General features: G+C 50.3%; 7 protein-coding genes across 7 annotated transcripts; 2 read left to right on the top strand and 5 right to left on the bottom strand.

Annotated features, from left to right (window-relative positions):
• Positions 1-358: 358 nt before the first annotated feature.
• N7484_001014 (putative tRNA-splicing endonuclease) lies at positions 359-6,903 on the bottom strand (the record flags this gene model as incomplete). Its single annotated transcript, XM_057111434.1, has 3 exons — positions 359-454; positions 522-611; positions 685-6,903. 3 exons carry the CDS (start codon positions 6,901-6,903, stop codon positions 359-361), a joined length of 6,405 nt encoding a protein of 2,134 aa, XP_056976171.1.
• Positions 6,904-8,259: 1,356 nt separating this feature from the next.
• On the bottom strand, positions 8,260-12,926 carry N7484_001013 (uncharacterized protein; the record flags this gene model as incomplete). Its single annotated transcript, XM_057111433.1, has 3 exons — positions 8,260-9,169; positions 9,222-12,376; positions 12,468-12,926. 3 exons carry the CDS (start codon positions 12,924-12,926, stop codon positions 8,260-8,262), a joined length of 4,524 nt encoding a protein of 1,507 aa, XP_056976170.1.
• A 2,445-nt stretch (positions 12,927-15,371) lies between these two features.
• On the top strand, positions 15,372-17,704 carry N7484_001012 (uncharacterized protein; the record flags this gene model as incomplete). Its single annotated transcript, XM_057111432.1, has 7 exons — positions 15,372-16,233; positions 16,281-16,382; positions 16,435-16,499; positions 16,549-16,675; positions 16,732-16,810; positions 16,863-17,016; positions 17,069-17,704. The coding sequence occupies 7 exons, from the start codon at positions 15,372-15,374 to the stop codon at positions 17,702-17,704; spliced, it is 2,025 nt and encodes a 674-aa protein (XP_056976169.1).
• Positions 17,705-18,051: 347 nt separating this feature from the next.
• Positions 18,052-18,887, bottom strand: N7484_001011 (H(+)-transporting V1 sector ATPase subunit E; the record flags this gene model as incomplete). The annotated part of the gene is made up of 3 exons (XM_057111431.1): positions 18,052-18,202; positions 18,275-18,786; positions 18,855-18,887. 3 exons carry the CDS (start codon positions 18,885-18,887, stop codon positions 18,052-18,054), a joined length of 696 nt encoding a protein of 231 aa, XP_056976168.1.
• Positions 18,888-19,235: 348 nt separating this feature from the next.
• Positions 19,236-21,236, top strand: N7484_001010 (uncharacterized protein; the record flags this gene model as incomplete). Its single annotated transcript, XM_057111430.1, has 3 exons — positions 19,236-19,277; positions 19,343-19,573; positions 19,644-21,236. The coding sequence occupies 3 exons, from the start codon at positions 19,236-19,238 to the stop codon at positions 21,234-21,236; spliced, it is 1,866 nt and encodes a 621-aa protein (XP_056976167.1).
• Positions 21,237-22,663: 1,427 nt separating this feature from the next.
• On the bottom strand, positions 22,664-23,518 carry N7484_001009 (Transcription factor of morphogenesis MCM1; the record flags this gene model as incomplete). Its single annotated transcript, XM_057111429.1, has 3 exons — positions 22,664-22,939; positions 22,998-23,132; positions 23,279-23,518. 3 exons carry the CDS (start codon positions 23,516-23,518, stop codon positions 22,664-22,666), a joined length of 651 nt encoding a protein of 216 aa, XP_056976166.1.
• A 1,973-nt stretch (positions 23,519-25,491) lies between these two features.
• On the bottom strand, positions 25,492-27,069 carry gfsA (glycosyltransferase family 31 protein; the record flags this gene model as incomplete). The annotated part of the gene is made up of 1 exon (XM_057111428.1): positions 25,492-27,069. One exon carries the CDS (start codon positions 27,067-27,069, stop codon positions 25,492-25,494), a length of 1,578 nt encoding a protein of 525 aa, XP_056976165.1.
• Positions 27,070-27,448: the final 379 nt, after the last annotated feature.

Raw genomic sequence — 27,448 nt, 5'->3', positions numbered from 1 at the left:
CCACTCTCCTGTCATCCACAGTCCGTGTGCCTATCCCACACGGGTGAACAACGTTTTCCGAAGTTAGCGGAACTTCAGCTGGTGGATCTACGGACCATTTACGATAGAATAGATCATAGTGGGGACAGAACTCTTTTTATGGTTATATCTCCGATGCTCCAGGTGGGAGCCATGTTACGTACAGTATAATAATAACATCTATTTCGACCATGAATGTCAAGCGCTTGAGAGGCGTCTAGGCGTTTGCTTGATTGGCTTGGGGGATAGAGGCATGGTGACATTAATCTCCGGAACCTTGTGGACATAAAGAACAGAACAGAGAGGGAATGTTGAAGTGGGAAAAGGCGGGACACGCATCTTACTTGGGTCGCGGCTTGGGGCGAATGAATGGGTCCACTTCTTTCTTCTTGCGCATCATTGGGGGACGAGGCTTAGGTTGACCAATGTTGGGGTTCTAGATGAATCGAGATAATATATTAGTTGACTGGTCGATCTGCAATGTCAAACAGAGTTGAACTTACTGTCGTGGCTTTCGGTCCCGATGGAGCTGTTGGTGGGGGCTTGTCTATGCTCGGGTAAGCAGGCCCATCTCGCGATGGCTTGATGAGGCCCTTGAGGCATGTCAGTGCCGGAACATAAACAAAACACAATGAATACGAAAATAGCAAGGTTACTGCAACTTACAGGAGGCGCAGCAGGTGCTCGCGGGCCCTTAGGTGCGTTTGCTGGCGGTTTGTTTTCTCGTGGGCCTTTGGGAGCCTTCGATGGTGGTTTGTTTTCCGTGCGGGGACGGGATGCCTTGGGGCCCTCTGCAACCGAAGTATCGGGACGCTTTCGTTTGCCTCCAGGATTCTCAACCGGTCGGCCAGTAGTATTAGTTGCCTGAATAACAGGTACTTTGCGATCATGGTCGCCAAGTTGTGATTGGCGTCGACGCTCAGCCAGCTGTTTTTGCGCTTCCTTGAATTCATTTTCTTCGTGCTGGATACGCTGCTTCTTCTGCTTGGAGATGGAACGTGGGGCCTGGCAATTGAAAATCCTGTGGCCGAACTCACCACACTCGATACAGCGCACAGTGGTACAGGACATCTTGGTGTGGCCGTCTTTTTTGCATCGGAAGCATTGTCCACGAGCCGTAGCCTTAGCTTCATCGTTGTCGCAATTATGGGTGAAATGATCGCCACTGCCACAAAGTCCACACATTTTGGACTTATCCAAGCCCGAATGTCCACCGGAGGGCCCCTCAGGGAGGGGAATGGGGGGAGTACCCCGTGCCGAGGCCGACACCGAGACCTCCCGCGAATCAAGGCCAATTGAGGCCGAGGACGGACGAGAGATAGAAGGCGTCGAAATGCCGGATTCTGCAGGGGTTTGCTGGGCTTCATCGGGCTCGGCTTCATCGACTTCTTTCATTTTAACTTCCTTGTAGCCAGTAAATTGCGGCTTGTCCAGGAGACGAACAATGTTGCCTTCGGTGTAGACACTGCGACTGCGTGCATCTTTGATGAGACCATTCCAGAACTCGCCCTGCTCCAAAGATCGGGAGTTACCCAGAACCCATAGGGAGGTTTTGGCACGGGTAAGACCGACGTTCATACGACGAATATCGGACAAGAAACCAATTCCCTTGCTGTTTGAGGCTCGGACACAAGAGAATATGATGATTTCGCTTTCACGTCCCTGGAAGGCATCGGTCGTGTTGAAGTCAACTTTCTTGAGAATGTCCTCGCCATATCGTTGGGCGAACTTGATTTTCATCTCTCTTAGCTGACCCTTGTAGGGTGTGATGATACCGATCTTACCATCAAAGTCGTATTCCTTTACATCAGTAATCAGACGGTTGTACAACTGCATAGCGACCTGCAACTCTGCGTAGTTGACCAGCGAGTGGCCTTTGACTTCACTAGAATGCATGCCCTGAACATCGAAAAATCGGTAGGGGGTGAGCAGTTCACTCTGATGCCAAGGGCGGGTGTTAAGCTTGGCCATGCTGGGGCCATCCTGAAGCTTGCCCTCGTAGAAAGTAGCACTCGGGAAGCGACTGATATCCGGATGCATACGATACTGAGTATCGAGCAGATGCACGTCGCGTGGATGGTTCTTCTGCATGCGAACAAACAAACTTTGCTCATACATGAATTTCGATGCCATCCGAGATAGGACAGTGGGTGGCAGTTGTTTTGGGTCACCAACAAGTACACACTTTTGGCAGCCGTATTTAAGAGGAATCAAGGCACTCAGTTCGATACACTGGGCTGCCTCATCAATAATGACGGTTTCAAACTCAACACTCATGGACTGGAAGATATCGTGACCAGAACCGCTGAGAGTGGCGCAAATTACGTGTGCACCGTTGATGATCTCCTGCTGGACGCGCTTTTTGTGTAAGTCGGCATTACGGACATTGGTATGAGCTTGATCGCGACCCTTGTCGATGGCCGCACTATCCTGGGCACGTTTCTTTTTCAACAACTCGAACTCACACTCGAGCTCCTCTGGGGCGGGCAGTCCCTTTGCTCTGCATTCATCTAGACGTGAACGAGCTTCTTTGAACGCAGTGTCGGTGTTTTTGTGCTCTTCGTACAGCTTTTTCATATCAACAGTACTATTAGAGGCGGGATCCTTGTTCAAGCGAGCAGCGACCAGTTCATCCAAAGTGACATCGAGCACATTAGTGTTGATCGCATCACCTCTTCCGAGACGAACGACAGAGATCTTCTCTTCGTGCCCATTGATTGTCTTGACTCCATTCTTCAAACGCATGACTAGTTCGTCCACAGCAGCGTTACTAGGCGCACAGACCAGGATTTTTCGGGAAGGCGGAGGTTTTGCAGCAGAGTAACCCGTTCCGATCGAGACACCCGTTTTTTCGAGACTGCTGGTCAAGAGACTACCAATGAGAGCAGTGATGGTTTTGGTTTTACCGGAACCGGGAGGTCCCTGGATGAGGGTGAATCCATCGTTGTCAATGGCCGATTTGATTGCCTTGGCTTGAGCAAGGTTGATTAAATAGTTGTTGATATAAGGTTCAAGCTTCGCCTCCGCGTAGGTGAGGATGGGGGAGGGTTTAGCCAGAACGATTTCCTCGCACAAATCGTAGTATTGGAGAGCACTCAGGGCGCCGAATTCACGCTCCACTGGAGTCAAAGAGGTAATTTTGGCGGCAAAGGCAGTTGATCCAGTTGCAAATGACGAGAGGTATTTATTCGTTCCAGGTCCTGGATTGGTACGATATGTGACTTCCTGTTTTCCAGATTTCCGGTTGACGCCGCAAACACGCGCGAGAAGATGGCCAGCATTGGGATCCCCGGTGGGATTTGACGAGCTCGAGAATAGAATTAGGTCGCCTTCGCCGAGGCTGAAATCCTTAACGGGGGGACCTAGGGGTTGTGTGCTGAATTCGATCCAAGAGTCGACGATCAATCGGGACATGACCTTAACCTCGAATGGCCGGGACGATCCTTCTTCCTTGGCTTGTTGAAATCCTTGCCAGGCTTCCAGGATCAACAACGGTTGAAATGTGCTCTGGTATTCATTGGGAGAGCGGTATTTGTTGGCAACATGGACATAGTCAATACCTTCAGCGTTTGGAGGTTGATCGCCGGTTGCAAAGTAATCCCAGGATAAAACGGCATGGTGCAGGAAAGCGAGATCCGGGGCTAGACGAGCGCGCATATCCTTCATGGAACGTTGACGTCGAACTTTCTTAACGGGCATCTGCTGGAGGGATTGCTTCTTGCTCTGTTCGTAAGCGGAGACAGCCTCTGGCTTCTTGGGTTTGGCGCCGAAAAGGGCTGTATCGAGTTCATCTTCACTCGAAGAATCTGTGTCAGAGCCGGACGAAACCATCATACTCTCTGCAGGAATTGCGTGATCTTTACCCATGATACCAATACCTTTCAAGCCTGAGCCTTGCTCAGCAGTTTGCCCCGCAACCCCATGAGGGAGATGTCCCTTGAGACGTGCCAGCTCAACTTGGTCACGCCGCTTTTTAGCCTCCTTTTCACGCTCACGCTTTTCACGGAAAGACAAGACATTGGTGACATCGTTTGCGGTGGAGCGTGTAGCTTGTGGCTGTGCACCAATTTTTGATACCGGCAAAGCTCGATGGTGGGCGGAAAGCCCCATCTTGGTGGAAGGTTCAGATTTGCGCTTTGCTTGAGTGGCACGGCGATCTTTATTCAATTCAACCGAACGTGAAAGTTCAAGAAGAGTTGAATCAGGAAGGTCATCGTAATCATCTTCGCTGGGGGTATGGGAGGGAGGAAGTGAATGATCAGAAGGTTTGGCAAAAGCAGTAATGGAGGACTGTTTCTTGAGTGATGCAGTTGAAGCAGTGACCACAGGCTTCTTTTGGTAGGCCTCTAGAGCCCTAACCAGCTCAGCCTTGTCACGCGGAGTGAGAATCGTTTTGATGGTAGCATTTACTGCAACACCCTCAATGAATCTCAACGCCGTCTCCGCAGTCACTTCCACATCTAGCGCACCCAGTCTCCGCAATAGCTTAGCTACGAGGCCCACTAGAGTATTAGCTAGGTACTCATCCTTTAATCTCAACCACTTCACCATAGCATTCATGGTACGATTGGGGGAGTTGAGAAAGTTCTCGGATACCGACTTCTGCTCGGATTCCGTTCCTCCGAGGGCACCCAAGAATACTCCATACTGATCGAACAGGAAATCTGCAAATTGGATCGTGTCACGACAGAACTCTAGCATGACAGACTTGTCATTACCTCGAAGATGCCAGGCCTCCGTCTCATCGAAGATCGTACTCAAGGCTGACCATAGGAATTCCCACAGCTTTTGCAATGAGAGAATCTCCTTACGATCGGTGAGGTTGCGCGTTCGAAGCATACCAGTCTGACTATTACACAGAATCTCTACAATATCGGTGCCTGTATGGAGCATTCGAGGGGCCGGGGCAAACGTCTTCATGTTGGAAATTCGACGGAACGACCAACTGAGGCCATACATCGTCGGTAAGAAGAAGGTGTCCAACAAATGAGAGATCGCATCGCGTCGAGCAGATTGACCGCTCACGTTCTTAATCAAGTCAACAGAGGCTTGGTATGTGTCCAGGTCAGCGGCGAATAATGCCGAGATCAGTGCGCTCGCCGTGTCTTGTACTGAGAACAACTGGTTGAGATGCTCCGGTGGGAAGTCGGAAAGACGTTCAATAATCTGACAGGACAGCTTTGTAAGATGCCCGTAGATCGTGTTGAAGTGCTGCTTCTCTGGGTTCCCTTCACCTTTCGAGGGCGTGGGGAATCCCTCCAGTCCCACCAACGGCAGGATTCCGAGAAGAGCAGATTGAGACAAAGATAGGTTGTTAGGGTGGAGGTGTCTGATGACTGCCTCCCAGATAGGTGCTGAGTATGTAGAAACTCCATGTGAGAGAGTGCCTTGTCTCAAAATGACCTCGTAGTCGCTCTTAAGTGACTGGCACTCGAGAGCCAAGGTATTACGAACAACGTCCATGCAGAGCGACATGATATTCTTCTGTAGCTGTGCCTCAATGGCAAATGTCGGAGGATTCAAAATGATATGAATGGTGTCTCCTAACACTTCCATAGTCTCTTTCAAGACCACTCGTGCAACCGACCCTCGTGATGCTTCATCATCTGTGAAAAATCGTAAAGTGTGCAAAAGGCTGAGTAGCCCAGAGTGGAAACAATGATAGCGGGCCAGGTTCGGAAACTTCGGGTCTTGGAAGCGTTTTAACAACGGCAAAGCCAAGGCACGACAAGCCGATGGTTGATGAGCGCCCTTCAAAGATGTCAAAAACGGACTGATCCATGACAAAATATCTTTCAGGACGGACTTGTCCCATGGCTCTCCCTCTTGAACCTGCATCAAAAAGCCACTGAATTGAGGATTATGAAAGGTCTGCTCAATTAGAGCCTGCGGTGATATGGTCTGCATAGCATCCCAGAAGTCGGTCGGGGCCTTTTCTAGGAAGATCTGCATGGTGTTAAGAAGGAATCGTAAGCCTGGAGTTGGAATGGCCAGGTGGTCGACAGAGAGACGACAAGGGTCAATATCCAAGGCCCGAAGCTGATGTGTGATTTGCTCCTTGTCCAATTTCCTTAAAATGAGCTGCATTCCACGCCATAGACGCTGAATGAGCGGCATCTGTGGAGGTTGTTGGGAGGCAGCCTGCAGTGCACCGAGTATCCCATCTCGAAGCGCCCATTCGAACTCCAATGTTGTTGGAGGTCGGCTGTAGCGAGTCCATGTTGAGATCGCCCAGAAGCTACGAAGCTGGTTTGAGTCAAATAAGAAGCGGGCGACAGCTGGGACATAATCGGAGATCTTCAATGTCCTTTTTGTCTGGATGAGCTTAAAAGGTTCATCAAAAAACTCTTGCAGAAGACTGTCACTGCGAAGCATGGCCTCGCAACTCAAAGTCTCGAAAATGGCTAGCAAGGACGCTCGATCCAAGGTATCGAGAGCAATCTGCTGCGGCGGGACGCTTTTAAGCTGTGTAGTAGCATTTGCCAAGTTCCGCGTAATACGCTTGATATCCCACTCATCAACCCGCTGAGCAAATGCCTCAATATCCTCTTCCTGGTAGTTCTCCTTGAGAAGTTCCATGAGCCAGATCTTCCCTGTGTAGTACTCCTTAATACAGAGATCACATTTCTCCAGGGAGTCGTCTAATCTGCTCAAAACCCAGGCTTGTAGATCCTCCACGCCGTCCGCATTATAGGCAAGTATACGCATGGAAGAAAGAAACTTCTCCTTGCGAGCCTTGGCCTCCACCACGAGGTCCTTCACCTTTTTCCCATCCTCGTTCACTTGGCTCAAATCATCATATCTTCCGTAGTCGTCTTCGTTTTGTCGTGGACATAGAAGGTGGGTCCCTTCCGGTAGGGCCTTAAGCTCTCTGTATTCAATCATATTGTGTTTAGCTGCTGCTGGTGCGTATGCAAGATCTGTCATGATCACTCACCCAATCGCATCCACAAACTCCATCACAACAACTTAAAACGTAGAGGCACTGATTTTGAATTCAAATATCTCCACACATTTCCGGGCAATCAACGAATGTCCTAGCACATCGACGCTGGAGAGCTAGGGGACTCCGAAGTGGGCCGTAGGGAAGAGGGAAGAGAACGAGACCGAAGTGTAAACGAATTTTTGTTGTGCGGGTGTTCAATATTTAATCGCCGTCACAGCAGTCATTGCATACTGTCAAAAACAACAGCAGGCAGGTCTCTCTATTACAGAGCGAGGGCAGCAGTAAGTTCTGAGCTCTCAGGTAGACTCTCGTAGGAAGTGACGTGGGAGAAGCGTTTTAAGTCGGGAGATTGTTCTGGCGAAATATGAATCAAGAAAAGCCAGTTGCAAATGTACGGGTCTATGCAGAAGAAATCCAGACCTCGGATGTCTCACGCAAATGCAAACGCCCGACAATGCAATCACTGTTAACGCATTGAAGTTCAGACAGAAAATCGTCAGTAACAAACGCGGGCAGTACAATCCAGCCATGTGATTGGTAGGACACGAAGGCGGTAAAAGTCTCGGATAGACGCGACGCGCTTCATTTATACTCCATCGGGATTTGTTAAATTACGCCGCAAAGTCTCTTTGAATGGACACTTTCTACTGTAGCTTTAAATGACGCAAAACAATTCATAGATATTCGTATAAGATGGTTTCCGCATGGCGTCGAATAGGATACATGAATATCATTCCCCGGCCCTGAACCTCCCAACGGAGGACAAAACAGGCCAAGTAGAGAACCCGAATGAGATAATTCCTGGAAATGGATCACATTAAGAGAAGACCATTAAATGCAGGCGTCGTGCAACAAGACAGGAACGCTTTTGTACAAAAGGCAAGTGTCACTATAAGACAGGTGAAAGCAGACAGGAAAGAAAATACAGCCACCAGAGATCGGGACTGTCATGGGTCGAAGTGAGTGGGAATGGAAACGAAAATCAGACAGAAAGCGAGAGAAACAAAGTATGCGCCGTGCCTCCAACCAAATGTATACCAAACGCCTGCTTTCTATCAGGGGAATATCAAGGCTGTGAATGGGATGGGAACAAAAAGAAATAAGGGGAAAAGGAAAACACCACGGCCTATAGCTCATGAATATGGATGTAAAGTCAACACGGCAAATCAAAGAGGACGCAAGCAAGGGAGTCGACGGACGCAAGCAAGGGAGTCGACTAAAGAACAATAAACAGAAAGTGAAGTCATCACGGACGGGTCGTCAGAGCAAGTCTATGCAAAATTCGCTGTGCCTTTTCAAAACATGTTATTATGTGCAGGAAGCTCTTCGGGGGTTTTGAAGGGATCTTGAGCGGCCTCGGTATGGCTAGACTCCATTCGGTGCAGCATGGCGGCGGATGTAAAGTCGTTGCTAGCCTCGAAGCTTTGTCGAACTCGCTCGAAGGAATGCCGAGTCCGCTCACGGGATCGTCGGACGTAGTCCACCGACTGAGGTCGAGGATTCTGGTCTAGGCTTGCGGTGTAGTTAGTGCCATTGCTCCCGTTTTGACTGCGAGGAATATGACCGTTCACATGGGTAGCGTGGGTAACTGACACCGTCGGTGGGTAGAAATTCCGGTCATCGTCTGGGATTTCCGGATCCTGCTTCATCGTAGGCTGGATGGGCTTGGCCAGTTCAGAGGAAGCCGCCGATCCATCGCTATTGGCAAGGACATCAGGTTTCATTGGCATGAAATCGTCAACATTCTCCAAATACTTGAATTTTCCCAGTGTGACCTGCTCGCGGATGATATCCACATCCAGAGGGAAAAACACCTTCTGGAAAGCGTTATAAGCGAAGCGGGGAAGCAGGGCGATCATAAGCGTCACGAGTAGTATAACCCAGAAACTGAATGCACCGTAAACCTCGGAGGCGCCCTTGTAGAACTGGCCAGAGGCAGTGAATGATGTATAGATACCGGTCCAGAAGAAGATCAACAGGCAGCTGATACCGTTGATTAAACAGGTAAACCAGTCCCATCGGTAGGTGTTCATCATGATGTAGATGTTGCTAGCGAGAACGGCACAGGTAGCCACTAAGATGCCCATGCGCGATCGATCCGCAATGTCGCGACCGGTTTCGTTGGCAAAGTTTGCGACCTGGTAGAGCATGTAGGGCATGAAAAAGCAGATCACCGACTGATACAATCCATCGGCCATATACAACCTGCAGCGAATTAGCAACCGTGAAGCAAGAAGCTGGATCAATCAAAACGTACCAAAACTTAAGCTGAGACCATTCCTTGCGCTCAATACCCCGCATGTAAAGCTGGGGCACGGCAAGAGACACTCTATCATCGACATCTTGATCGAAGATACCCATGAAGATAACTGGAAGAGAGGTGAAGGCCAAGTTGACCAGAACGATATAGGTGTAATCGAAGAGATAGGAACAGTCAAACTGGTTGTAGATGCAGTACCAGAAGAGCGCGAAGGTCCACACCAGGTTCTTGTAGAAGAAGTTGGCGGTACACTCTCCCAGGCGGCGGTAAGACCATCTTCCGTGAACGAGAAGCAGACGCTGAAGGAATCGGAATTGTCCAATGGCATAATCAGAGGACATGACAGCCTGTCGACCTTCTTCACCAGCAATACCGACACCTACGTCGGCTTCCTGGATCATAGCAACGTCGTTGGCACCGTCACCAATGGAAAGAGCCATGATATCAAGGCCGTGGCGGACCATGTTGACAACAGCGGCTTTCTGAGCGGGACTGACACGGCAACAGAGAACAGCCTTGCACTGCTTGCACAAGAGGAGGAATTTCTGTTTCAGTTCGTCGTCTAGCATCAACTTGAGTGTTTCACCATCGACAATGACAGCATGAGTGGGTTCAGGTGGGGTGTGGTCTGCGCGGGCCGCAATTAGCTCCTCGTCGGAACCGGTCAGGCCAAAGGTTGCAAGGTGTTTGGTAAGCTCAGCGTTCGCTTGCTCAATCTGATTCTCGCCGATGTTGAGAACAATCAATTCCATGTTATTGTTGAGGAGATTGCACGAAAAACCGATGTTAATAGCAGTTTCCACCTTGTCACCAGTCAAAACCCACAACTTGATACCGGCGTCAGCAAGAAGTTGAATGGTGTCCGGTACACCGTCTTGCAGTCGATCCTCGATAGCAGTTCCACCAATAAGCATGAGCTCCTGCTCAATCTCGCTGGAAACCTTCTCCAGTTTTTCCTCGCGGTCGACAATAGCAGCAGCTGCAACGTCGTGTTCCAGGTTCCATGCCTGGTATTCGTCTTCACTCAAAAGTCTGTCAGCGACGCACAGAGTTCGCAAACCTTCCTTAGCGTATTCCTCCAGGTGCTCGGCAGTCTTGCGTCGAAGGTCCTGCTGCTTGCCACGCGCCAGTCGAGAATAAATGATGCTATCAGCACCCTTGCAGAAAAGGCGAATAGTACCGTCGGGCATGCGAATAATTGCACTCATTCGCTTACGTGAGGAATTGAACTCAAGGGTATTCAAAACAGTGTAGGTACGCTCCTCACCCATGACGTTCAGAAGCAGATCATCGCCGGAACGACCAAGAACAGTGAAGCCGCAGTCCCGAGCAGTGCTAACTAGCGCAGCCTCATCAGGCGACTGGGCCTTAAATTCAATCTGAGGGGGATCACCCGGGGTGTGCTCAGTGATGACAGTGTGGCACACGGCCAGGGCCAGCATGAAATGCTCGACAGCGGCTTTCTGTTCTTCTCCAGATTGGCCGTCGATATCTTCAACAAAATTTGGTGCGATGAAAGTCAGGTTTTCGTCACGCAGGTACGGGTTATCATGAATTCGGCGCAACCCTTCAAGCATTCTCTTTCCATCGGCCGCGATCTGCTCACGAGCCTGAGCAGCCTCCTCATCGGCGTTGGCTCCTTCGCGTCGCCTCATACCTATCTGGGCCTCAGTGTACGCTTCGCCGTAGGACACACCATTGATTGTGCTCTTCTTGAATTCCATAACGTTTTGTGTCAATGTACCGGTCTTGTCAGAGAAAATGTACTCTACCTGCCCCACATCGTCGGAGATGTTCCATGACTTGGGTACACAGTAGAGCCCTAGTTTCTCGTAGTACATGAAGATATCACTGTGGATGAAGACAGCCTGAATGGTTCGAACGATTTCAAGAGAGATGTAGAGCGAGATGGGAACCAAGTTCTGGAACAGAATCACGGCTGTCCAGAAGGTGACGATACCGGTCACTGGAGGGGTGCCTCCATACGAGCCGTAATCGAAGTAGTCCAAAGATTCGTCATTGGAACCCCACGCAAGACCGTTGACAATACCCGCAACGAGACACATCAAAAATAGAATAACGAAGTTGTAGATAACGTTCCAGTTGAGATCCTTCGCCAGGCGAGCACGCTTAGCGGGAGTCGCACCCGAGTTGAGCATGATCTTGCTCTCTCCACCGGTGAAAACGACCACGCCAAGAATCCATTCAGTACTGCGCAGAGAACAACCTCGGAGCAGCATGTTGTTGATGGTGATTGGTTCAACCATTTCCTTGCGAGGGGCCTCTGGAAAATTCGGGTCCCGTTGATCCCACCGAATGGCACCATTGTAAGAGTAGAGATTAGGGTGAGGCGCCTCACTCTCAATGGTGAACTCGGCCTTTTCACAGTCGCGGGCATGTCGAACCTGGCGACCACAATGAAGTGCTTGGCGAACCTTCAAGTTCGTCTCGCCATCCAGGCCCATGGTTTCAACATAGCAGGCTCCGTCTGGATCCGAGGTGGACAGAATCACAATGTCGGCGGGGATGGGGTCTTCGTTGTACAAACGAACAAAATCACCAACCTGAAGGTTCTTCCAGTAGTCTCGCTTGAACCGAGCAACGCCAGGTGTTTGCTTCGAGTGATCCAACACACTTCCGGTTTTCTTGTCAGACACGGGTGCTGCCATGCTTTCCCTGGCCGCGCTGTTGGGCGAAAGGAATTTATTTTCCGGGTTACCCCAGTTTTCGCGAGCCTCGGGTTGGGGTGACTGAACCTCAGTCATCGGAATGGCAACATCGGCGGCCAAGGAGTCGCGGTTGGAGTAAATAGACGCCCGTTGGTCCGCTGTGGTCAAAAATGATTCTCGTCGCTGACCGTCATCGCCTACCTCCTCGGTTTTTTTGGTGAACATATCCGCGGAGGCCTTGTAGGCTCTGATGATACCTCGGGTACAGGCTTTTTTGAATCGGCGCCAAGTGGAGATATTATCCTCGGTCGAATTCACGTTATTCCATTCAACCAGGCGATATACGGGAGAGTTGTTGACTTGGTTATCAGAAACCGTTCGGCCCCAATCCTCAATGGCGTCCTTAATAGCGGTCACGACAATAATAACAATTAGGGGAACGGCGTTCAGACCGGGATTGTTGGCACCGAAAATAGAGAAGAACTAGATCCAAGTCAGCTTCAAATACTACATGACGCTCGATTTCTTTTTTCTTCCTCTCATTGTGGGGGTGGTGATCGTTGGGCTGACGTACGTTGAGAATAATAACGAACAAGAAATAGATGTTCGCAATGTTGTGGAATTGCAGGAAGACGTTTTTAGGCACGAACGTGAGCGCCGTATACTTGGCAGTCCGGATCTTGTTTCGGGGATAGGCAAAATTAAGATGGCCCTCTTCGTCGCGCTCGGACTCAGGGATCGGGACGTTGAAGTAGATCGTTCGGTTCTCTCCATTGGGGTTTTCGGCGCCGTTGGTGGATACATTGTCATTGGAAACAGCGCTATTATTGGATTTGCGCTTCTCATCTCTCATCTCATGTCGCTTGTGGAAACGGTCGATGATGGAGACACGTTTCCGCACGCCGCCGGTGCCGGCCTGGCGTGTGGTAGCCCATCTCTGTCGCTGAGTCGGTTTCGAGATGTTGCTGGGGACCTCACCAATCTCACTAGTGGCCTCGGCATAATCTTCTCCAGGGAAGCGCACGGAAGCCATTTAGGCCACGGGTGCGCCCAGGTAGGGCATATAACTCGATAAGATTCCTGGGATAAATGGGGATAACGAGTATCCGATGTCTTGGAGCCGGAATCCAATACTGTCCGTGGCGTAACCTTGATGATTCGATCTCAAGTCGCAAAGGGAGGGGAATATCACAGGGCGGACGCTAGCAATGGCATTCGGGGGTGGATCGAATCGTTGATTTCGAAGGGACAGGGACAGAACCAGCGCGCGGGCAGGTTCCAGCGGGATCCGATATGGACGGTAAGGGATAGTTCGAGTTGATAGACGGGATCGACTAGAAAAGGGGGGGAGGTTTCACCCACGAGGGTCCATGTAAAATGTAGAGAAAGGGAGAGGGATATGTGAAGGATTGTCCTTATTCGAAGGAGAGAAGAGCCAGGATGATGAAGGTGCTTTGGGAGGATTGGTTCAGCTTTGGGGAATTTCCACTTCGCGCCCGTTGGCCTTGCTTACAACGAGATTACAGTATAATTACAATTCGGTACGACAACATGCCGCGCTTGGTCAGCGGAGCCTTGGCACAGGTAGTTTCTTTGTGTCATTGTGTAAACTCGGCCAGTTCTTCCTACAGTAATTATATTGCTGAAGAGGAGCATGATGCAACCACTTTCACAGCAGTCCTTCGTCGGATCTGATTTCTCGATGTCTTTGTCTAATCGTCACCTTGTGTCCCCCATTACTCTGTACTCAGGTAGAATAAAGTTGATGTTGGCTCGGACTCGGCATGAAAGCTGATACATCCGGTAATTTATCTTACCATACACGGCCAGCCTCGTTCCGGCTCTTCCCAGCCCTTTGTCTGGTTCAACGCCTAAATTTCTGATTGTGGCAACTATGACGGGTTTGGATCTCCGGCAGTCGGTCTGTAGTCGGGTTCCCTTGGGGAAATCAGGGACCAAGAGGCAAATCATAGGACATTTTTAGGTTAATCGGATCGAAGGATTTACCATGTTGCCCATTATGGTTATGTCCTTAATTCCGGCCCCTCCTGTACGGAGCACGTACGGAGTAAGACCATACTGTAGCACAGCCGCCACGGAGCTTGCATATTATTATGATAATAATAAATTGGCCCGGGGCGGTTTATGCGCTCATAGTTCTGCAGTCCCCATGTAATCCCACGTTGGCCCCATTATTGGCCGGGTACACGTTGGCCCCCGCCTAAGCCCCGGTCCCCTGTTCTGATATTTCCCACATGGACTCGTATTGATTGATCTGGACACCGTGGTTAAAACGGAAGTTACTTGTCCCGACTTACTGAGACCAGTTCGAGACCGATCGTGTATTGCATTAGCACTTTGTCGGATCATCAAGTCTGAAACTAACACGGCACGAGCGTCTGATCCACCTTAGTCAGACTGCCATCTCCTACTCCGTAATTTTAGATGCAATGCCCAACTTTCGGTTTGTTTTAGCTTCTATAACGGTCTAATTAAAGGATAATGCTCATCAGTGCAGGTAATTATATTAACAAGTGTAAAAAGGAGTGTCTGTCGCACTGTTGATTCTCTGGATTTCTAATCAGAGGGCCAAATGAGCTTTCTTTGGTAGACCCCCTTTTTTTTTCTTGTCAGGCCGGAAGGTCACGGACGAGCCAGTCCAGATGTCGCTTGGGGCTCAGAGCGCTGTAGGCGTCCTGTGGTCCTGGGCGGGTCCCGATGATCACTAAGAGATTTCCTGGACTAGTTGACATCCGTGCTTTGTTTACTAGCAGGTGGAGTGGAATAGATATACACAGTACAGTATATCTATTTCTGCCTAATAATTCCTCCTCGGCCCCTCGGTTCATCCAATTACTCGAGGTGAAATCAACCTTACGAGCGAAATTACAGGATGACGAGCCGAGCAAAGCTCAATCAAAGCATGACATTGCGTCGTCAGCGCGATCGACCGCGAACTCCATAGTGGAGTCTGTGTGCCGACGCTCAGATTCGGCAAAATATATACATCGGATCGGCACTACCCCTGACTTGGGCTCGTTGCATTAGACGAAACGGTTTCAAGGTGCGAACCAGTAGATCAAGTGCTACGCCAAAGCCCTCAGTAAACCGCACTTTTGGCATAGTGTGGAGCAAGTGGCTTTCAACACGGAGAGGGTTCAAGTATAAAACATGAACACCATCTATTAAGTGATGGCCCTATACATTAGGTATTATCTGGCCATCTTCTGGATTGAACACCTATGTGTTGAAGTATCAAATTCCCTCTTCTTCCCCCTCTCCCCCCCAAAAAATCAATAGAAAAGAATAGTCAATTGAAAGAAACGAAGCAACAAAGAACTTACCAAATTCGGTAACTTTCTGTCACGTGACTTCGCGCCGGTCTTTCACGCGACGCGGAGGTCAACCTTCAATGGCGATGGTGGAAATCCAACGCAGGTTTTTTTTTTCTGCTTCAGCAACTTCCAGTAAGGAGAAAATGGGGCCGACCACGCCAAGAAAGATTTCGGATTTCTTTAATCGGCCCAAGTTCGCAAAACTCAATCAGCACCTTACTCCGGAAAAGATACGATCTCAGCCCCGCCAATCTTCGCCGCCATCTCCGCTGACCGAGCCACGCTCGTCATTTGTTGATCTTACTTGTGAACCCGACGATGGCCCAGGCGACCAGCTCAAGTCATCGCTTAGCCAATCAGTGGACGATGCAGCCTCAAACCCCACGCCAGCAGAAAGCTTCCAAAGCGTCCCAAGTACGGACGAAGCCTTACCTGCATCGATCAATGGAGGTCATCAGCTGTCACAGCGCATTATCAAAGGAGGGAAAGAAGTGGTCATCAGCTCCGATGGAGAGGAATCGGATTCAGACAGTTCAGTATTCGATCCTGCTCTGATATTTGCAAAGCCAGGCGAAAAGCCCAATCCACCCAAAATGCTTTCTGCGCCGAGACATGTCACCACCACAACAAAGAAATACAAGAATAACATCGATTCCCTTGTACACGAGACTGTTGACGATGATGAGATAGAAGCCAATTTTGCCAAACAGAAAGCCGCTTACAATGCTCTGCGTAATGACACACGGAAGGTATCTGGTACAAGTGGAAACACTGGCCTACACGAAGATGTGTTGACCTCAGTATTGGGAGAAAATCGTGACGACGATGATGATGATGATGGTGGTGGCATGGGGGCTCGGCGTTTAATGGATGCTGTTCGAAGAACCGACGCTCTCAATCTAGACAAAGTCTGGCGGTTCTTAGATCAAACCCAAGTGGCACCAGCTGTGGTAGAATTTCCCCGGAATCTATTCGCTCCCGGTTCGCAACTCACAGTTCTGCATGGTCTGTCTTGCCAGGAAGATCTTCAAACCAAGCTAATCATTTGACAGATCCTGAAGCTCGAGAAAGCATTTTTAAATCTGGCATTCTAGAATTTACGGCGTCTTTGCAAAGGCTCCCAGATGACTTTCTCATGTGGCTCTTTTGCGCGAGTACATTACACCTTTTCTCTGCCCGTTGCTTCAAAAATTGACCTTGAAATAGTGCCCCTTGAGCCACGAGAAGAGTTGAGACAAGCTTACGTTAGGGTTTTGACAATTACTCCAAAGGTACATACTCTAAGTTATCCTGCACATTCATGGCTGACTATGAGACTAGCAACCCGGTGCTGCGCGAATAAGATCTCTTATCCGCCCGGATCACATCGATCAGCTTTTCAAATCACTGGGCGCGAAGCCACAGGCTTTAAACATTTCCGAGCCCATTGTTGAAGATTCATATGATCGTAAGATTTGTCTTCTGCCATTGTTCTCTCAGTAAATTCTCACAAGTTCATAATAGCAAGTATTAGCGAACCTGCATCGAAAGATCGAGCTATTTTACTCTCTATTTTTGATTTACTTCGGGATGCTGCTCAATTGTGAGTTCCAATTCTTTCCCATCCTCTGGCCACTTGAGTAACAAGCAGTTAGGTTTGCCAACGACACTCGAGAGCGTGCAATTCAAGTACTGCTGCGTATAACTTTGGACACTTCACTGACAGCAGACTACTTGGTCCGCTCAGAGCTTCAGAGCTGTATCGGTGCCCTTTTGCAAAGCGTGACGGTAGCTGATGCCGAGGAGACGGTGCGCAATCCCGCAGTCCATATAACTTATAGCTACTAACGAAGCAAATAAGGAACGTCGACTCTGTACTACGGTATACGAGACATTCCGGGACCCGGAATTCCAAAGTCGGATGTTGCGCCACATCCTCCCTACCACTATGTGGATCTCACGGCTCCGATACCGTCTTGCAGTGGCTTTCTTACTTCGAAACCCCTCCCCATTGGTAGAACCTGTCCAGGATGTTCTGGATCTGCAACGCCTGGCTCGCTCCCTAGTTGGTGATGAGCGCTTCCAAGTGAAAGCACATAAGACAAAGGGTGACAATTACTATGGCGGGTTGACGGCCAACGCCATTCTTTTGGACATTGCCATCAACACTGCTCTATACGATCTGAGATACAAGCAAGAAAACACAGATGAGGAATTCAACCGGGCCATTGATGCGCTAGCAGTGCAGATCAAGAGGATATTTAGCTCCATTGAAGACACCGGAGCTTCCCACCTTAAACGGATGTTGGCCAAAGAAACACTTGAATCTGTCCATTACCGCATGGTCTACTCTGTCCGGTCCCGGCCTCCGCCCAAAAAGACCGTATTCGAACCATATGCGAAGAAGACGAATGGCAATATTCAAAGTCATTTTAAATCTCGGGTCACCATGGATCCTTTGGACGAAACATTGATGCCGATTCGTCGACACGAATGACCGTGGAATTGTTGCTTGATGCGGGGTGTAAGAATTTCAACCTGTTTGATTTAATATTGGATACCCATAATGACTACGACGACCATGACGATCATGAATAGAGCGAGGCATATATGTTTTATTTGCATGCATTTGCTACCGAAATTTTCTGCAATCATAGATGAATCAGACGAACGCTCAGGGGAGATTGACCATATTCCAGGTCCGATATGTGTGCAAGTTGAAAAAGAAAAGAGAAACCCACCCCCTCTCTATAGAGATGTCCAAGACCAGGGACCAGGAGGAGCCCAAGAACTATAAAACATGAAAGTAAACGCATCCGGACCTAATGAACAATTAAATGTCTTTTAGTCGAAGAATCGTCGGTTCACGTTCTTTCCAAAGAGTGTCTCTCGAACGGCGGGGAGAGCATCAATCTCCAACAACCGCAATCGCTCCTCGAAGGTGTTGTTGATCTCGATCTTGCCCTGTCCGCCAATAATGACGACACCACCAGCACTGCACAATGAAGATCAAGAAGTTAGTATCAGCCACTCTCAAATTACAAACATGGGGCTAGAGAATACGTACGATCCCTCAGGCAGCGGGTCGGATTCGTCCAGGGTCACAGTCACCTCAGTGCCAACATTCTCCTTGAACTCCTTGGCAGCCTCCTCAATAGCCTTCTTCGCATCATCGTAATCCTTCTTCCGTGTGCGGACAGACACCTTATCTTCATTCAGATAGTACAGGCCCTCGAGGACCAAACCCTGCAGCATGGTCTGATACTTCTTCTTGTCGTTGGCAGCAACGGTAGCCACCTTGTTGCGGGACTTCTCAAAAAGCTCGTCCAGAAGCTCCTGGCGACCGCCGAGCACGCGAAGACGGGTGCGGTTGGCGAGGGTCGACTTGGTGATCTGCTGCGACATGGCAGCTTGCTTGAACTTCTTCTCGTAGAGGGTGTCGATGGCTGCGGTCTCCTGGCGGACCAGCTTGGACTTCTCGATGGCAAATTCCTCATCGGCCTTCAACTGAATCTCCCGGGCCTTCTCCAGAGCTTCCTGGCGGATGAACGCGGTCATCTTGCGGAGCTCGCCCGCGACCTAGCATGGGGTTACCGGGGTCAGCCTGCAGCTCCAACACGGAGACCACCAAAACCGGACACTCTCACCTGATCATCTGAAAGAGCATGACTTTGCGACATGACGGCGGTGATTGGATCCTTCCTGGTGTAGAGGGAGAGAAGGTGGTGGATGACGTGGGGGTGGGAGGGAAATGGGAAAGGGAGAGTCAAGTGTCCAACTAAGCTCTTGTCTCGCCTTGGCGGTCCGCATCCAGACGCTCCGCAACTCTCCCCTCGTTCTCTCTCCCGCTCCCCTACTCCTGTTTTGAATACCTTGGTTGCTCTACTTCGAACCCTTGTTTCTCCCTATTCTTCCTGTTGTCTCTGCATATTTTTTTTGAAATAAAAGGCCCTGCTTGAAATCATGGCTTTGATCTTCCGGTAGTCAACTCATCTCTACCGCTTCTTCCCGATGTACGAGACTCGAAGATGGGCAAACTAGGTGACTTGTCGCCACAGGGCAGTGTCGCGGTGGGTTACAAGATAACTATCTCGATTTGAAAGCAGAATTGAACGGCTAATGTACAAGCTATCAGGTCGGAATTCTCGTCGGACTCATCTCAACTAGCTTGCAGGCGATCGGGTTGACACTCCAGCGCAAGTCCCACCTGCTCGAGGACGAAAAACACCCATATGATGTGCGCCGACCACCATACAAGCGCCGCCGATGGCAACTTGGAATGGGCATGTTTGTGATTTCCAACATTGTTGGCAGCACAATCCAAATCACCACCCTGCCACTGCCGGTCCTTTCTACACTTCAAGCTGTCAGTCATGGCTTCTGTTCTACTCAACTCCCTTCAGTTATGCAGGCGTAACTAATCTCACGAGGAATAGTCGGGACTAGTGTTCAATACGATCTTCGCGACCCTCATTCTCGGTGAACCCTTCACTCGGTATTCTTTCGCAGGTACCGGCCTCGTCTGCATCGGTGCAGTATTGATCGCGACCTTCGGCGCCATTGGAGAACCTGCCCATAGCCTGAACCAGCTGCTGGTATTACTACAGGGACGACCATTTCTTATTTGGATGGGAATGACATTGCTTATCGTCGCGAGTATTCTACTGGGATCGAAGTTACTGAGATACTTCATACCCGGGTCGCGGGGGAAGCCCGTTGCAGCAGGCCATTTTACACCACATTTACTGCGTCTTCAGAGTCGAATTAAGCTCGCACGTGGTATGTGTTACGGAGCAGTGAGTGGTATTCTATCCGCCCATTCGCTATTACTTGCCAAGTCGGCTGTGGAGCTACTGGTGCGCACCTTGGTCGATGGCAAGAACCAGTTCAACCGATGGCAGTCTTGGGTGATTTTGCTGGCCATGATCACTCTAGCATTAACGCAGCTGTTTTACTTGCATCGCGGGCTCAAATTGTGTAGCACAAGTGTGTTGTACCCGTTTGTGTTTTGCGTCTATAACATTATTGCTATCCTTGATGGTCTGATTTACTTCCGCCAGGCGTCCCAACTAGCTGGATTCCATGCAGGCCTCATCGCATTGGGAACTATCATCCTGCTAGTTGGTGTACTATGTCTATCGTGGCGCCTGGAGGATATTGAGAGCCATACTGCTGTTACGGTAGTAGGTCCTACACAGACTGGGCTTGGGCCAGGCCTGGGAGTTGTCGAGGAACACTCACCATCGTCATCAGGGCTGCTGGATGGTCTGGAAGATGAAGAGTCGCAACTTGGAGAACGGGAGCCACTTCTTCCCGGCTTTTCTCGGTCGCGACAACGTCCTTTACATCCACGAGCCCGGGCTCCTAGCCTCCCTCTCCTTCAAACATTCGATGACCATGAGGCCGCAGATCTCAACGCGGCTTCCATATGGGCCGAACTGGATGACTCGGACTATAATTTCGCATCCACCGAGCGGCCTCGCAGTTCCAGCAGCGGTGCGCTGCATACCCCGATACGCGGCCTTGCCCGCCATTCAACAATAGGCCCCATCTCCTACCAACGTGTTCGAGGTCCTCATCGTAGTCGCCCATCACAACAAGAGAGCCCCTGGCGACGCTCCTCAATGCCCTGGGCCAGTCTCGTGGGTTCTCAGCGCAAGCGACGAGCTCCACTTTCTTCCCCCACAGTGCAAGGCGCAAACGGTTATGGAACGATCCCAGAAGACGACATCGAACATCGCGATCAGGGCGCTCCAGGCGCCCCCGACCCATCATCTACATCGAGCCTTCTCGCAGGACCGAGAAGAACCCTGCGAGGTGCGTGGAATCAAGGTCGACAATACCTATTCCGATGGACAACTTCACCGGCGGGTGATCACTCAGACTCCCGCGAGCACGACCGTGCTTATTCGTCCCTTTTACCGCGCTCCGAAACACGTCTTCCTTGGATGGATGATGCCCATAATCCGTCAAGTGAGCCTGCCGAGCCTGCCGAGCCTGCATCTAAGGGGACGTCGCCATCGTCTTAAGCTTTCGTCTCCTTAAGCTTTCACGCAACCCACATTCACATCACCATTCTTTCCACGCCTAGATCGAACCCCAAACTGGGCTTTTCTTGATACACGATATCCCCATCTCCTACGTCTCCATTTCGCCTGTATAGTAGGGACTGAGATCCAGTCCCGTTCCCCTTCCTCTTTTTGTCTCCTTTCTCCGACTTCTCTTCGCTTGTCATTGTCGAAAATACCTTGAACCCAACACCTGTTGGCACCTTTCCCTTTTCGGTTTCCCTTTTGTGATATAGTCGAGTGGCTGCGGCTAGCTGTGCTGGTGAGCTTTGTGCATAAGATAAATACCTCCAATGGCAGCTGCCTAGTGATTTCAGCTAATTCATAGAAAGAGAACCATGGATTCTTTCAATTGCACTTAGAGCCGTACTTGCGAACCAAACATTTAGAGGTAGTAGCCGTATTCGTATACCTAGTTTGGATTATGGTACGTAATTGTCGATCCCGAGGTCCCAATGCAGAAGGTTTGGATCTATCTGGAACTGGAACTATATTTGTTTTGGGTTAACGGCCCCACACAGCCCGCCACGAGGCAAACAGTCATGGTCATAGATCCATGCATGCTTTTCAAATTAGGTATAACCTACAGGGATTACTACATGAGCCTAAACCACATTCGTGGACGTGAAGAATTTCTGGGGTCAACAGAGTAAAATTGGAGACATACAGACTACACGATGCGAGATAGACCATATCGGAACTACCGAACTTTCCATACGAAATACATCCTTTCCAAGTGAAATAGGGACTCGCAGGGACATAGCGAAGGGGTAGGGTAAGTACGAAAAGAAATACGGTATAAGAGATAGAAACACAGTTTGAGATTAGACACTGAGAAAAATAGAACATGGGAGAGAAACAGGATCAATAATGGTCGTATGAGATAAACAGAACAGAGAAGTAAGAAAACCACTTCGCCGACAAATCAATGCACCACGAACACCACCAGCCTCTGCCATTCTAGGTAGAGGGGGCAAGAGGAAACCAGAAACAGCCAAGAATAGTGTTAAAGTCCAGCCTTGCGTGCTTGCGCTCTTTTGTTCTCTTTGTAATTTTTTTTAAACAGGGTTTTCATAGGGGTTGTTTTCGAGTTCAGCAAGACCAGAGGATCGATATCGAGATCAGACAGATAACCTGAAGAGAGTTTCTGCGTAGTGTTTGACAATGTACACTTCAGCATCAGACCGTGACAGAATTGTCAGGAAAAGACATCAACGGTTCCATTGACGAAGAGTAGATAAATTTGGGAGAGGAGAGGTGTAGAGGCGGGGGAGGGTGGATCAGCAGAGCTGGACGGGTATCAAATGAACGCGAGAGATGGAAAACAGAAGGGATGACGCAGAATCGAGGACCCCGTCCGCAGCGGCGCGCAAGGTGGTAAGGATGCTTTACGCGGTGGGTTGGTGCTGCGGAGGCATACGACCACCCACGGGCATACCGGGATACTGTCCGCCAGCCTGCTGTTGCTGTTGGAGGTTCTGGTAGTAGGCCATCTGCTGCTGCTGCTCACTGGTCATGTAGCCAGGGTGCATGCCGGGACGGCCCATGTTGGACTGCGACGCGTTGACGTTGCTGTGGGCGACATCCTCGGGGGTTTCAGCAGGGACATCGGGAGCATCCACGCCGTTCTCGTTGGTGGTGGGGTCGGGCGCGTTGAGGCAGGCCTGGAGCGCGACGGTTAATTAAGAGCTCAGCATGGTAATAAATTGATTTGTAACTGACCTGAATAAGGTTCTTGCCCTCAGCCTTGGTCACGAGGGGTTGGAGCTTGGGGGTGGTGAAGGTGTAGACGAGGCCGGTCTCGGAGACAACCAGCAGGAGCACTTGAGTACCCGTGAGGACGGAAAGCTCGTAGGCCTGGAAAGGAACAATAAATATTAGCATAAAAATTCCTCAGTCATGAGAAAGATTGCACAATTCGTGGTATGAAGGTCCATCCACAAGGGAGGTCTTAAAAAAAAAGATGGTAGTTGGTAGAGGGGGTAAGGATGATCGCAACGTACCTTCTTCATGATACCAGCCTTCCGCTTGGAGAAAGTGATGTGGCGACGCGACTTATCCTGAATAAACTTGATCTCAATCTTGCGGCGCTCACGGCCGGGCTTGTCATCATCGTCGTCGTCGTCCTCGGCGCTCATGCGGCCGCGCTTGGTGCCACGGGTGTCAGCGCCGTTGCCGGGCTGTTGCAGGTCATCATGGTTTGGGGAGAGTTTCTCCTCGCCGACGGCAGTCATGTCGGCCATGTTTGGCAGTGAGAACGAAATGGTGAAAAAGTGGTTCAAAAAGAGGCAGATGGGAGCTGGCCAAAAGGGGAAGGGAATCGTAGATACCCAATCGAGTAACGCGTTTTTGGATCGCAGGGTTGGGAGAGAGAGGAAGGGGGAAGAGAGCGAAGAAGGGAAAGTGCGAGGTGCGATGTGGCAGGCGGTCAGTCACGTGTGGGACTGGTCGGGACCGTATTATTACAAAGTGGGTACACTTAAGAGACCTGGTGTTGCTATGGACATACAGTACTGAGCCCAAGTACCTCCCCTCCTTCCACCCCCTAAGTTTTTGTATCAAATCTGTTCCGCCTCGGTATTTGCCTCCCCCTCTCACGCCATCGCGTATTATGATTGGTTCCTCCTCAAAGGGGCCAACTCACTTGCCCCGCTTTGCCTCCGCTTGCATCCGCATCGAGGCAAGCGCGAACCCAATGTTGCTCCGGTCTGGACTCACTTTATTTCCGTCCTTTTAGCTGAGGATCATGAGTTAAATTTACGTTAAAGGGTGTTGTATAGATAGACAGGAAAACGATAGGGATTTCGTAGACAATACTGCAGTAAGTCAGTCCCCCATTGACCAGGCTCACCTCACACATGCCGTTCTAAAATTATCATAGGGCTCGACCCTGCATTCCACCGCACTCGGATTGGCCCCCAGATGTGGCGGTTGGGGGATTCTGGTGCCTCGGGAATCTTGTCTCGACCTGCAGCAAGTTACTCCGGTGAACTCTCACCTAGAATCTTAATCAATCCTAAACACCGAATCAAACCTGTTTTCATTCAATAGCATGCTTGATTCTTCCACATACCGGTCTTCTGAAAATAAGAACATCTTTGTATATGGGTTGTACAATAACCTGCGGTGTACTTCCCCAAACATGCCCCCGGCATGTAATAGGCCTGTCTCGGCCCACGGTCGGATTCCTGCAAAACATACCGATGGGCAAGTATTTGTACAGGAGGCACAATCTCGCAAGACTCTCTACAATAGGATTTGTTTTCAGAAGGATTAGGAGTCCCCCTAATCTCCAGAGACTGGATTGTCGGGATCTATGACTTCATCTTATAAATCACGATCAGACCTGCGGGAAGTCGATAGGGAAGAAGCTTAAATTGCGGGAGAGGATCCCCGAAAGAATGGGGAGAAGCCAAATCTCATTTGGAATAACTTTCTAGTGTACGAAGTACACAAATAATGAATACTTTATACATAGTAATCATGCTTGATTCATATACCTAAGTTTTTAGAAAAACCTTGGGCTGGAGCATTACAACCCACACATTGAACAACCGTAAATAAGAACTCATCATATTCTTCGCATAATGAACAGTCCGTTCAACGCTAATCACCAACGGAGACCCAAACACGGTCTTCCGTTCAAGTCTATTTTTACAAACACGATATGCATGGCCATGGATAGAAGCCTCACCCCGAGTCGCGACGGAGATCCAGGCGCAGAGAGAAAGTGAAACGCGACAAGGGGGAAAAAATAATAAAGAATAAGAGAAGGACGGGAGCAAGCCATATGGCATGGGAAAGTACATAGACTTTTTGAGACCCAGCACGAGGTAAGCCAGAGAAGAAGAAGTGGAAAAAGTGTAGCCGAATAGGCCGGGATATATGGAGCACGGAAAGCCACCAAGGTTCCTGCACCAGAAGGGACTCCGCCAATGCTAACGCCGGATAAATGAAGAATCAGGAACTGGAGGACGCGGAGGTCAAGTCACGATCACGAGTCTCATCCGGAAAAAGAAAAAGGTCGGTGAAGAAGAGGATTGTTCGATGCGAAATAAATTTGGCGTCATGAGTGGGAATAAAGGAAGCTGGATGTTGATGGGGAGAAAAAAGCAATAGAATCATGTGCAGCGAATTGAAAGAAGATGTGAATAATCGGAAGAAGCACCCAAGGACCAGCCTTCAAAAAATCACTTGGGGGGGCTTGATCGTCTATTTATTGCTGGTAGGTACCGCGGATCTGGTGATCGCTGAGACCACCACCGCCGCCACCCTTGGGGCCAAGCCAGACAATCTCGATCACGCTGTGGCCTTCATCTTCTTCGCGCACGTAGAATTGGTGTACGTTGTCACCGACCACATAGGCGTCGTGAAGCAGCCAACGGTCCTTGGTGACGCCGTCGTTCTCGGCGGGACGGAGGGGACCCAGGCGCTCCTCGAAACCACGGGGGTCTTCGGGCCAGGTCTTTTCGACGGCATCGAAGTCGATGGCATCGTCTGGCACAGACTCATCGTAGGTGTACTTGACCATGGAGTAGCCATTAGTCAAAACCCAGAAGTGACGAGTGGTCTCTCCGGTGGCGTTGTTCACGGTCTCTTCCTGGTCAAAGACCCAACGGCGCAGCACAGACTTCCGGCCAGCAGCCGCGGCGACAGTGGTCATCTTCACCACATCCTTGGTGTACCAGCTGTTCCAGTGGTGCATGGACTCGATCTTGCGGCCTGATTCGTAAACACCATCAACGGGATCGGTCATATCCATCTGGTAAAGCGAGGGCCACAGGGTCAAAGAGGTGTCGCCGAAGCGCTGGATACACTGTCCAAGCTTCTGGTCACCAGGCTGTTCACCCCAGGACTGGCATTCGTCGTAATACTTCATGAGGACATCCAGGAGGGGCCTGGAGACAAACACACCGGCACCACCGAACGCGATGTGGCCGAAAGTGTCCACCTGCCAGCTAGCCTCGGAGAGAGATCCAATGTAGTGCTTCTTCTTTTCATCAAACAGCTTCAGCTCCTTGGCGAAAGTGGGCAGAGACAGGAAAAAGGTATCGTCATCGCTGAATCCAACCCAGGTGGTGTGCGGGCGGTGCTTGCGAATGTGCTCGGAGAAAGCCTCCACCATACCGAAGTAGCGAGCGGTGAAGTCAAGAGGAGAGGCAATCAGAGTCAGATCCAGACCGCGGTTGCGGAAGTAGGTCTCCTGCTTCTCCAGGTCATCGTCCGACTCAGGCACCAGCACAATCAGGCCAGCCTTGGTGTTTCCGTAGGTGTAAAGCAGGGAGGGGAGCAGGCGATCGAGGCGATCCACAGTGGTAGCCAGACCGAAGAGAAGCTTGGAGGTCTCCTCCACGTCGTCATCGGCGGCGACGTCGACGTCGATGATCTCCGGGCAGACAAAAACATCCTCGTTGTTATCGGGAGAAACGACCATGCCACGCTCCATGGCAACCATGGGCGGGAGCACAGGCTTCTGAACCTCCTCCAGGGTGTGGAACTCGGTGTCAGGGTTCACGAGACGAGGGCGGAAGTAGGCACGGGTGTAGTTCTTGCGGGGCAACCACTCAGCGAAGGAGAGGGGAGCGGCCAATTTCGGATCGACCTCGCAGGTGTTGGCGGTCTCCGCCTGTCCTGTGGACATGTCTATTTGGGACTGGCCCAGATTGACCTGCTCAATGGGGTGCTTGAACCGGAGGAAAGCTGACCGGTCATAACGTTCCATGCACCAGAAAAAAACGCCAATAGACAGCAAAGCAAGCAACGGAAAGACCGTCTTCAGCCGGAAAAGGGGCATCTTGACGGTTTGAGGGCTCGATTTCTCGAACATGTACGTAGAAGGGTTCCGCGGAGGAGAAGTCAGGAGTGCGGTTGGGGCAATTCGGCAAGCCCTCGGGATTGTAAAATTAGGTGGTTCTTATCGAGTTCGGTCTAGGCAGAATTCGAGGGTGTTCGTGTCCCGTGATGATCGTACAGCTGGAGCTGACCACAGCAACGATCTCGAGATAGAACGGGGTAAAGTTGACCACGGATGGTTTAAAAGGTTGTTTAATCAAGGAATGACAGGCAGTTTCAAATGCCGGAAATCAACGAGAGGCTGGCAGCGTCGGGACCCGCGACACGGTCAAATGGGGGAGGCGGCGTGGAGAATCAAAAAGGGGGATCAGCGGAGAAGA

This window comes from Penicillium longicatenatum (assembly GCF_028827895.1).
Source record: "Penicillium longicatenatum strain IBT 33135 chromosome Unknown contig_1_segment0_segment0, whole genome shotgun sequence".
Lineage (NCBI taxonomy): Eukaryota > Fungi > Ascomycota > Eurotiomycetes > Eurotiales > Aspergillaceae > Penicillium > Penicillium longicatenatum.
The sequence above is the reverse complement of the archived record's forward strand: the minus strand, read 5'-3'. Positions and strand labels throughout refer to the sequence as shown.